Source organism: Puma concolor, chromosome E2, assembly GCF_028749965.1.
Source record: "Puma concolor isolate L17-30 chromosome E2, mPumCon1.1.hap2, whole genome shotgun sequence".
NCBI lineage: Eukaryota > Metazoa > Chordata > Mammalia > Carnivora > Felidae > Puma > Puma concolor.
The window spans coordinates 33938224-33949770 of NC_141681.1; the positions used below are offsets into that span (position 1 = coordinate 33938224).

At 54.3% G+C, this 11547-nt stretch overlaps 1 protein-coding gene across 5 annotated transcripts; it reads left to right on the top strand.

Moving 5' to 3' along the window:
• Positions 1-263: 263 nt before the first annotated feature.
• SNX20 (sorting nexin 20) lies at positions 264-10122 on the top strand. Of its 5 annotated transcripts, XM_086689458.1 has the most exons (6): positions 264-388; positions 1236-1610; positions 3982-4123; positions 4915-4996; positions 5557-5708; positions 8056-10122. In XM_086689458.1, exons 3-6 carry the CDS (start codon positions 3995-3997, stop codon positions 8722-8724), a joined length of 1032 nt encoding a protein of 343 aa, XP_086545584.1. In that variant the 5' UTR covers positions 264-388; positions 1236-1610; positions 3982-3994; the 3' UTR covers positions 8725-10122. The 5 variants fall into 5 exon arrangements, with proteins under 5 accessions (XP_086545584.1, XP_086545583.1, XP_086545582.1 ...); XM_086689457.1 differs by lacking the exon at positions 1236-1610; XM_086689456.1 differs by lacking the exon at positions 1236-1610 and having other exon boundaries at positions 3985-4123.
• Positions 10123-11547: the final 1425 nt, after the last annotated feature.

The window sequence follows — 11547 nt, forward strand, 5'->3', positions numbered from 1 at the left end:
CTAGAATAAGGAATGTTAACTGGGAAGTGCTGCTTGAATGCCAGAGATTAGCTGGGGCTCTGAGGGACAGCCCAGCCCACTGCAAGGCTGCGTGAGGCCCAGCTAGATCCCTCAGAAGTAGTAGATCCCTCAGGGCTGGCCCTGCCTCGCCCTGTCCTGCTCGCCCCTTCCCTGCGGGGCTGCCTGTCACCAGGGTTCAATATACTATCTGTCATCAGCCAATGGGCTGGGGCAACCAGGAGTAGGTCACACAGCCTATTTCCTGTTTTCTAAGGGGGAACTCAGATGCGGCGGCCTCGCTAGAGCCTAGAACAGAGGAGAGCTGAAGGGGACCATGTGACACTCCTCCTGGCCTCCCCTGGACCCACACAGGAACCAGAGGCCTCAGGTCAGTGCTTGATCCCCACCTCGGTGGGGCTCTGCCCTCCTGTGGCCTGAGCCCCCTCCTCCTATGGGCCTCCCCCAGTACCTGCTGGGGGCAGTGTGGGGCAGAGCCTCTACATGTGGGGCTCCCCTTAGCTCATTGGGATAGAACAGGAAGCAGATCCCCAACCCTCCACCACCCCCATTCTTTTGGGGTACCTCTACAGCCCGTCTTGAGCCTGGAGAATAAGTCACCACACAGAAAGCGGTGCCAGGCAACCTTGGGGACTGGGGCAAAATGCAGAAGCCAGGGCCTACCCCCAAGCCTGCCGGAAGGGACTCTCTGATGGGAAGAACCAGGAAACCTGCTGTTACAGGCTCCCCGGACCCCCACCCGTCCCCCTGGGAGATTGCCAAATGTGAGTGTGCCCACCCAACGTCCGGGACCCTCTGTCCCCTGGGTCGGGCTTTACCCTGCTGTATTGGAGCCTCAGTCCGATGGAAAGTCCTCTGCAGCTCCTCAGGGAGGCAGCACGGGCTCTGAAGGTGGCTCACTGTAGCCAGCAGAAGAAGGCCTGGATAGGACGGGGCAGCCCTTGGAGGGAGGAGTGGTGCTCAGGGCCTGGGAGGGATGCAGGAGAATGGCTGCACACACAGCTGGACGGGGCGGGGGCTTGGAAGCTGTTCTGCACCCCATCAGCCAAGCACAAGACCCCAAGCCACCGGCAACAGCTTTTGCAGGGTTTTCTTATAAAATCGAGAAATCTTTGCTAGACAGGGGATGGGGACGGGAGAGAAGCCCCCAGAGAACCCCATGCATGGTTGTCCCCACAGAGCTTTGGGAGTGACAGGCTGCTTTCGCCATTTCACAGATGAGGAAACTGAGGCCTGGAGAGGACCGGGAAGCTGTCCAAGACTCCTTGCACATGCACCAATGCCTGACTTTCTCCTTCTCACTCCTCTCATAGTGACTCCCAGCCAACCCTATAAGAGAAAACATAAGGGAACTGGCTTTGCCTGCTGAATTTGATTTTTATTCAAAGCCCTGGGTTCATGCTCAGCTTTCCCGGGTCTTCATTGACGTGTTCAGCCAAGGCCATTATTTCTGGGCTCTCACAGGGTCTCTGGGCAAATCGTGTCCTGCTTTTGACCTGGTGCCAGCTGCCTGATCAGGACAGCAGGGCTGGAAGGGCTGGAGCCATTGAGGCTTGCCATCACCCGCTTTACAGAGGAGCTAACTGAGGCAGGTACGTAGGAGCGCCCACAGGAAACACTGGGCTTCCCAGGGTGGACCCAGAGTCCACTAAGAAAACATGGAGACCACTCACCACCTTGCCCCGGCACCTGCCAGAATATAGTCTGTCCTTCACCATCGGTGTTCTTGTCAGCAGGACAGGTCTTGTGGCCACACTTCTGAGGTGGGGAAACTGAGGCCTAGAGATAGTAAACAATTTGCATTCAGACCCACAATTGGTCATGATAGAAGGCCTGTCTCCTGAAGGGGAGAAGAGGCAAATGAGGTGTGCAGGCTCTGGCAGGCTCAAGCCATGCCCTTGCTCTGTGCCTCAGTTTCCCACCATATAAGGTAAGGTTGGACAGAGGGTCCTGGAGAGACATTCACTGGGCAACTGCACAGAGCCACCTGGAGAATGGACCAGAATTCCTTCCATCTAACTGGAGAAGAGCTGCCCCCCGAAGGAGGGCCTCCCACCCCGGCCCCAGATGACCTCAGGTCTTCCCAGGCCAGGCCTTTCCAGAAGGCCTTCAGCCCTGGAGTCAGGATGGGCTCTGGCCACTTGCGGGGAAAAAGCTGTAACCCCACCCCTCTCTAGGCCATAATCAGCGTGAGGATTCAGACACGGGGCCCGGAACGCAGACCAGAGTCTCGTCCCCATGTGCCCCTTACAGCTCCCTCAGATCTTGGGAAGAAGGAGGTAAGGTTACTTGCACCCTTCTGATTTTGGATCTCTATGCCAAAGTGGTGGCCCAGCTCCTCGCTCCATCTGAGCTAATGTTTTAGTCATCTTTTTTCTAATTTGTCTCAGGCATGTTAAATTCTATTCCAACTTACATTTCAATTTAGAGTCATTGACTTTCCAAATATTTTTCAAAGTATTATCATGTGTCAGATATTCATAACAGGGACTTGGGTGCCTGGCTGGCTCCGTCGGTAGAGCGTGCGTCTCTTGATCTCAGGGTCATGAGTTCGAGCCCCATGTTGGATGTAGAGATTACTTAAAAATAAAATCTTTAGGGGCACCTGGGTGGCTCAGTTAAGCATCTGACTTCGGCTCACAGTTCGTGAGTTCAGGCCCCCTGTCTGTGCTGACAGCTCAGAGCCTGGAACCTGCTTTGGATTGTGGTTCCCTCTCTCTCTGCCCCTCCTCCACTCATGCTCTGTCTCTGTCTCTCAAAAATAAATAAATGTTAAAAAAAATTTTTTTTAAATCTTTAAAAAAATAGGGGCACCTGGATGGCTCAGGTGGTTGAGCGGCTGACTCTTGGTTTTGGCTCAGGTCATGATCTCACAGTTTGTGAGCTGGAGCCCCGCATCTGCACGGACCGTGGGGAGCCTGCTTAGGATTCCCTCTCTCCCTCTCTCTGCCCCTCCCCTGCTCACATGTGTGCTCTCTCTCTCTCTCAAATAAATCAACTCTAAAATGATGATAATAATAAATAACAGGGACTATTATACAGGGCCAGGTATGTGGGGAGCCTTGAGCTGTTGACTTAACCCTCACACCAGCATCGTGAAGCCAAGCTCCGTTCTTATACCCGATTTATAGGAAACTGAGGCACAGAGAAGTCCAGGCACGAGGTCATCTTGTTCACTGATCTGAGTCACAGATCTTACTGCGTAAACTAGCCCCCAGCACTCCCACTGTCTGCCCGCCCCCACGCCCTGAAGAAGGTGGAGAGGCATCTGGGTCCTGCCCACCACATACTAGCCTTGATCGTAGGCAACTCTCTCAGTTCCTTTATCAGAAAATGCAGCTTAAACTCCTTCTGCACACAGAATCAGTTAAGTGAGAGAGTGGGTGTTGAGCACAGAGCACTCGACCTGGCACGTCACAAAACATTCAGCTTTGCTCGTTGGGTACGCTCACCAGCCGCAGAACCTTGGGCTAAACCTCAGTTTCCTCTTCTGTTACTGGGAGTCACGACAGATTTTTGTGGGCGTTAAATAAGTGGATGTGAAGAAGTTAGGAGCATACGAAGCGTGTTCCGTAAGTCCTAAGTGTCTGTCTAGAGACGGAGGGAGAGAGAGATGGGAGGGATACATACCAGTATCCCTGCTTTGGACGCTGTAATTCTATTTACAAATGAACAGAAAATGGAGTATGGGGATGTGCTTCCGGACAAGACAGCATCTTGCTCCCAAGTAATCCTGACTTTGCTTGAAATCAGATTCAGAGCAACTCGATAATGGAAGCATCGTGACAACAAGAGAGGGCTTGGACCGATCAGTTCAGCAAAGGGGCAGACCCAGGCCTCTCATGTGGCAGCTGGGTGGACAGCTGGGTGGGCAGTGGGGACTATGCCACAGATCGTAGCACCCCAGGGCCCACTAGGAACCCCAACACGAGTGGGAACTCACTGCCCTCTTTGTCCCCCTAGCAGCCTTGGAGTCATGGCCAGTCCTGAGCACCCTGGAAGCCCTGGATGGATGGGACCCATTGCCCAGTGCGCGACAGGGACCAAGCAGGAAGCAGCAGCCACTGGCCCAGACCTCCCATGTCCAGGACCCGATGAACACTTAGGTGAGCTTGAGGCTTGGGGCTTGATCAGAGATAGAGGTCTAAAGACATCTGAAATACAAATGTGGGCCCTTCAACAGATGCCGCGGGAGAGGGGGCAGCTTTCCTAAGTTGACACAAGAATTTGGTGCCAGTCATCTTTCTGGGAGATGGTTCCAGGAGTCATAGCAGGGGAGCGGTAAATTGAGGAAAGGAAGGGCAGGAAGCCAGGACAGGATGTTGATGGAGAGATTACTGCTGGAGGCAACTGGGCTCAGTCCCAGAGGGGGTCCTCTGCAAGACATATGGAACACATCTCAGAGTCATCCCATCCAAGAGGTGAGGGGACCAGTCCCATCCTTCATCAGCCAAGGAAAGTTCCAGAACATACCGCTTTAGCTGAAGGAAGCCCTCAGTGTGAGAGTCCTAGGTGCTTCCCGTAGAAGCCAGTGGGACATTCTGGAACAGTGAGTGCCCAGCACCGCTATAGTGTCATGTCCTGGAGCAAATTTATTTACTCATTCGTGCATTCCTTCAGTATGCGCCTATGGACCGTCTGCTCTGTCCTTGGCCCTGTGCGGGGCCCTGGGGAAAACAAGAGCGAATCAAGCACCGCAGGCCCTCCAGTGTGGTAGGGAAACAGATCTGTGAAAAATAATTTGAGATGTCACCAAAATAGGCTGTAGGGACGAGGTGGGAGGCTCTTACTCTGATGCAAGGGGACAGTTGAAGTGACATCTGGGCTGGGTCTTGAAGGGCACCAGAGCCCCATATCCCTTGAAATAAAATGCACAGCGATCTGTGCATCTCGGCGGGGAAGGATTCTCATCGTTCCCGAGATCCTCAGAAGGGCTCACCGCCCAAGGGAGGTGGAAGACACACTGTTCGGTTTGCAGGTAGGCAAACAGGAGGGTTGCTTGTCAGGCGGAAGGAGTGGCAGGTGCAAGCAAAGGCGGGGAATGTGGGAAGCCAGAGAGGGAAGAGTCTGGAGGGGCCCACCGTGCTGAGCCTGGAGCCCGGCATCCTCAATCGCTCCCTCCGCTGGTAGCCCAGTGTGAGCTCAGGGGCCGGGGCAACCGCACGGGCGTCAGCGCTGGAGGGAGTGCAGAAGCCAACAAGCCACCGTCCCTGCTTGTCAGGAGCATGGGCCTCGGGCGCCCGTGGCCAACCTGCAGGCGGGAAGTGGATGGTGCCACGGAAACGTGCCGCGTTTCACAACGGAGACACCAGCTGGCGGTGCGGGTGGGGGGAGGAGGAGGGGTGCCGTGTCAGGCTGTCAGGGGCAGGGGGCGGGCTGGACGCAGCCGGGGTGGGCCCGGAGTCTGGGCAGGGGGGGGGCCGGGGAGGGGGATGCGCAGGGCTCTTCCGGATTCGGACATCCCACCCCAGACAGACCCAGCCGTCTCCCCACAGTGCACCGAGCCGGTGCAAGTGCTTAAGGGTGCCGTCCCTCCAGACACCCCCGGCGGCCCCAGCCCCAACTCCAGCATGACCACCGGGGAGCTGCAGGAGTACTGGCGGAAGGAGAAGCGCGGCTGGAGGCGCGTCAAGCTGCTCTTTGAGGTCGCGTCGGCCCGCATCGAGGAGAGAAAAGTCTCCAAGTTCGTGGTAAGTGGACCTCCGAGATCCGGCAGCGACGGCCCGCCTTTCACCACCTCCTTGCCGGCCCCCGCGCAAGTCGGTAGGGCCTCAACTCTCCCGAGGATGAAATGGGCCCTCGCACTTTGACTCACAGGGTTCTAAGGCGGGGGGGCGGGGGGGGGGGTGCAAAAAGCCAGATCTTGAGCTCAGCATTGTGCTCAGAACTGTCAGAACTGTAGATGTGAGTCACGGTTCCTGATCCTGAGGAGGAACTGGCCCACATTAAGGCCGTGCCGCCCACAACTAACCACCTGTGACTCTTCGCCAGTCTTTGCTCCCCACCCCCGTCATTTATGTTATTATTAATAACTAAGAATATTATTAATAATTATATATCCTATAAAATAATGATATATCATCATCATAATTACTCTATTTTCTTTAAATTAGATTACTTTTTTTTTTTAATTTTTTTTTTCAACGTTTATTTATTTTTGGGACAGAGAGAGACAGAGCATGAACGGGGGAGGGGCAGAGAGAGAGGGAGACACAGAATCGGAAACAGGCTCCAGGCTCTGAGCCATCAGCCCAGAGCCTGACGCGGGGCTCGAACTCACGGACCGCGAGATCGTGACCTGGCTGAAGTCGGGCGCTTAACCGACTACGCCACCCGGGCGCTTAACCGACTGCGCCACCCAGGCGCCCCTAAATTAGATTACTTTTTAAAAACACTAAACAAGGGGCGCCTGGGTGGCCCAGCTCTTGATTTCAGCTCAGATCATTATCCAGAGTTCTGGGATCAAGCCCCCCCATAGGGCTCTGCACTGAGTGTGGATGGAACCTGCTTGGGATTCTCTCCCTCCGTCTCTCTCTGCCCTTCTCTGCTTGCGCTTGCTCTCTCTCTCTCTCTCTAAAATAAATTTAATTTTTTTTTAAACCACTAAATAGCTTTCAAAGGGGAACCAATATCACATAGCATAAAGAAAAGATAATTATAAAAGTAACTACAAGGAGAGCTAAGTGCTATTATTAGATTCTAGCTGGTCATGCCATGGCTGGCGGGAGGCTCTGGGGTTAGGGGTTGTTGCTCGTTTTGTTAAAATGGAATTTTAGGGGCGCCCGGGTGGCTCAGCTGGTTAAGTGTCCGACTTTAGCTCGGGTCACGATCTCGAGGTTGGTGAGTTCGACTCCCACATCAGGCTCACCGCTGTCAGTACAGAGCCTGCTTGGGATCCTCTGCCCCCCTCTTTCTGCCCCTCCCCCACTTGCACCTACACACACACACACACACACACACTCTGTCTCTCTCAAAAATAAAATAAAACATTAAACTAGATGAATAAGGGGCGCCTGGGTGGCTCAGTTGGTTAAGCGTCCGACTTTGGCTCAGGTCATGATCTCACGGTTCACGAGTTTGAGACCCGCATCAGGCTCTGTGCTGACGGCTCAGAGCCTGGAGCCTGCTACGGCTTCTGTGTCTCCCTCTCTCTCTGCCCCTCCCCCACTCTTGCTCTGTCTCTCTCTGTCTGTCAAAAAATGAATAAATATTAAGAAAAAACAAATTTTAATAGATAAATAAATAAATAAATAAAATGGAGTTTTTGCCCGTGTTGGGGGCTACGTTAGTGTCCAAGTAGGAGCCATGTTCAACCCTTCTCCCTGCCTTGCCCCCTTAATTGGGACTGGGATAATAACAACGGGGACACTGAGCACTGACCGCGTGTTGAACACAGTCCCCCGTCCCTGCAGTGCATTAACCCGTTTCATCCTCACCCAGCGAGGGAGGCGCTACCACTATCCTCGTTTCATGCATGGGAAAACTGAGGCTTGGAGAGAGAGGGTCAAGTACCTACCTAAGACCACACAGCTAGAGCGCGGTGGAGCTGCATTTGCAACCCAGGCAGCCTGTGCCCTTAATCAGTATGGTCTAGCTGAACGAGAATTGAGAAGCAGTAATTTTCTTACCGTATAACGTCACCGCCAGCATACCGCCTAAAACCACCTCTCAGGTGGATCTAATCCAGGCTCCCCAGTTTAGGAACCTGGGGCCGGGTTTTGACGATATGGGTGGGGAGCACCCCCAGGCTCCCTGTCCCCTCCCCTCCCCCCCCCCCCGTTTCCTGTGCTCTTTGTCCCACGAGACGCCTCCATGCTGCCGTGTTTGTTATTCTCGGGTTGACTCTTGTCATGATTCGCTTTTATAGCTCAGCAGATGCTGATGGCAATTCAAAACAGAATTGCGTATAACGATAACCCATTTTCAGGGTATGCTTGAAACTGTGATCATCATTGTTTTTTATTTGCCGGGGCTCACTCTGTCAGTTAAAACCTCCTGTTCGGAGGTAGTCAAACGCTCTCTCTCTTTGCGCCGTAGATGTACCAAATCGTCGTCATCCAGACAGGGAGTTTTGACAGCAACAAAGCCGTGCTGGAGCGGCGCTATTCAGACTTTGAGACGCTCCAGAAAAACCTCCTCAAGACGTTCAGGGAAGAGATCGAGGATGTCGTCTTCCCCAAGAAGCACCTGATGGGCAACTTCACGGAGGAGATGATCTCCGAGCGCAAGTTGGCCTTCAAGGAGTACCTGAGCCTGCTCTACGCCATCCGCTGTGTGCGGCGGTCCCGCGAGTTCATCGATTTCCTAACCCGGCCGGAGCTCAGGGAGGCCTTTGGCTGCCTGCGAGGCGGCCAGTACACCAGGGCCCTGGACATCCTGGTGCGCGTGGTGCCCCTGCAGGAGAAGCTGACGGCCCACTGCCCCGTAATGGTGGTCCCCGCCCTCTGTGCCATGCTGGTGTGCCACCGTGACCTTGAACGCCCTGCTGAAGCCTTTGCGGTGGGTGAGAGGGCCCTCCAGTGCCTGCAAGCCCGGGAGGGCCATCGCTACTATGCCCCCCTGCTGGACGCCATGATCCGCCTGGCCTACACGCTGGGCAGAGACTTCATTTCGCTGCAGAAAAGGCTGCAGGAGAGCCAGCTCCGGAAGCCCACCCCCTGGGGCCTCACCCTGAAGGAACTCACCGTGCGGGAATATCTGTACTGAGCCCCTCTGGCAGGCGGGCTGGAGACTTGGGGTCACCGCTGCTCGGTGGGCGGTTTGGGGTTCGCGTTTTAGTGGGCAGAGCCACGTTGGACCCTAGGTTGCTGGGTGACCTTGGACAAGTCCTTCCTCTGGCCCTCCGTTTCCCCATCTCTGTTGAACAGAGGTCCCTCGGGGCATCCTTGGAAGCCTCCGCTCGAGTCCTGTGTCCCTTCGATGCCAGGTTCACCTCATCTCAAAACCCCGAACCCAGCTGCCCAAATGCCAGAGAGTGAGATCCATCTTTCTGGTGCTTTTGCAGGTAGTTGGAGGGGAGGTTGACATTGCACGCCACGGACAAAGCTTAACCCATCTCGTACAGACCGCTCTCTCCAGCTGTCCTCTCTTTCCTCTCTGCTCCTTCTCCCTGACCTTGCCTGCAGATATCCCCACCGTTATCCTAAATATTCCAGCTCTTCCCTCTTAGCGTGTAAACCTGACTCGGCAAAACAAAAGCTCATCCACTGCTCCTCAAGGCCAACTTTGTCCCTAAGATGGGGTGCATGGGACCCTTTGAAGGGCGGAGGGACACTGGGCTAGAACATAATCATGTCATAAGACTCTGTGAAACGAGGCATTTTTAGGAAGGGAAGTTGCCCACGATTCTCTGGTTAGGATTATGCAACTCATTGCCGGGTTGGGTTTTCATTTATGGGCAACTGGCCCCCAAATAGGCTCCTTGAGTTATGTAGACACAGCCCTGAAGGGAGGTGGGGTGATACACAGTGGGGCCTCTGGGTAGGACACTGATTGAATGCTTAACACCTCCCCATTGAGGAACAATGTTCTTGGAACCTCTGTGCCGGATGGGGATGCCCTTGGCCGAAGTCTGCTTTCAGGAAAGGACACCGAGAGCCCAGAGTGGAGGGGAGTCTGGACCCATAACCCAGGCTCGACACTGGTCCTGAAGCTGATGGTACAGGCTGGTTTGGGCCAATGTGTGTTTGAGGCTAGAAGTCCCTGGAGACCTAAACCATCTGCTTGAACTTATCAGAGCAAAATAAAGAGGCTGTAACTTGGACCCATAATGTGGGGCACCAGCCTGGCCTGTGTGAGGATCTGGCTCAGCACGGGGATCACAGTGGCTGTGGACGGGCATCCGCCAAGCTGCACCGGGATGTGTTCAACCGCGACACCGTGTGGCGGCAGCTGTAGCAGCCCGATCAGCCTCTGGCCTCGAGGCTAGAAACATCTGATGATACCTTGGGACAGAGAAAGCTTCAAGTCCCTCAATTTACGCAGGGAGGACACTTTGAATGGGAGATGACGGGCTTCTTGAAAATCTGGGCGTGTGGGAAATTACAGTGTTAAGTGGAAATACAAAGGGCCGTGACTCTACTTGTCATGGTGAAGAAGACCGTACTGATATCGTGAGTCATTTCGTCCAATGGGAAATGCCATCAACTATAAGGTCCACCAGATATTCACTCAGAAGGAAAATATGGCCAACACGGGGAGTGTGATAGGAGTTTCCAGCAAGAAGCTGGGAGAGCAAAGACTTAGCTCCCAATGTAAGAAAGCTGCTTGGGAGAAAGGACGATCAGGAAATGCGAGAATCAAATTTGGCACCAGGTGGGGGGTGGCAGTCTTCCTCCTAGAACTTGAACTGTGAGCGTTAGGGTCTGAACACATACAGTGTGGTCCAAAATACTTCATGCAGAGAGGTCACCGTAAAGTGGCTCAGAGGCAGGTGCTCTAGGTCCCTGACACCCCAGAAAGCAGGTTCTCTCTGAGGGAAGTCAACATCAACTCAGGCCAACAGAGAGTGTAAGGTGCCATTGACCAGAGGTGCTGAAGTGTGGGATGGGGGGCAGAATGTGTCTCAAAATCACATATATATGTGTGTAGTGTAGATGGAGAAATTTAAAAAAAAATTTTTTTTAACGTTTTATTTATATTTGAGAGAGAGAGAGAGAGCGCGCAATGGGGGAGGGGCAGAGAGAGAGGGAGATGCAGAATCCGAAGCAGGCTCCAGGCTCTGAGCTGTCAGCACAGAGCCCGACGTGGAGCTTGAACCCACGAACCGTGTGACCGGAGCTGAAGTCGGACCCTTCACTGACTGAGCCACCCAGGTGCCCTGCAAATTTTTCTAAAGCCTATATGGGGTGGAAGGAACTTACAAGACCATGAACCCCACCTGTCTTCCCCCTGGACACAGTCCCAGGACTCAGGGAGCTCCCAGTGGGAGCATCATGCCAGTCTCACCCACACCCAGGAACCCATTCTGGGCACTCGGCCCCTAAGCCTGAGTGGGCTGGGGGCTCATTCCCACGGAAGCCTGCTCCAGCAGCCCCTCCCTCCCATCCGCAGGGGTCAGGCTGCTTGGGAAGGCAGCAGGTGTCTTACCCTGTCCCAAGGCAGGCTGGGAAGATGGCATCTCTAATGGCTGCCCGTGGGCTAAAAACCAGAGCATTTTTGGAGCCCGACTGTGTGTCCAGGGCTTTCCTCAGCACTGCCGGACCAGCTCTGCCCCGGAGACATTCTTATCCCATTTCACACATGAGCACACAGACACATAGCTTAAGTGACTTGCCCAAGGTCCCACCACTAATGACAGGTACAGCAGGAAATTAAACTCAGGCCTGTGTGACCCCAGGCCTGTGCCTTCCCCACTGAGCCCTACTTCAGAGGGGAGCGGTGAGAAGAGACGGTAGGGATATGTCCCTGGTCCTCTTATCCTTAAGGACCCTTAAAGGTCATTTCACTCACCTCTGTTTCTAGGTGGGACACAACCTGGAGAAGAAACTCACTCAAGGTCACACAGTGAGACAGGGATAGCTCCGGGAC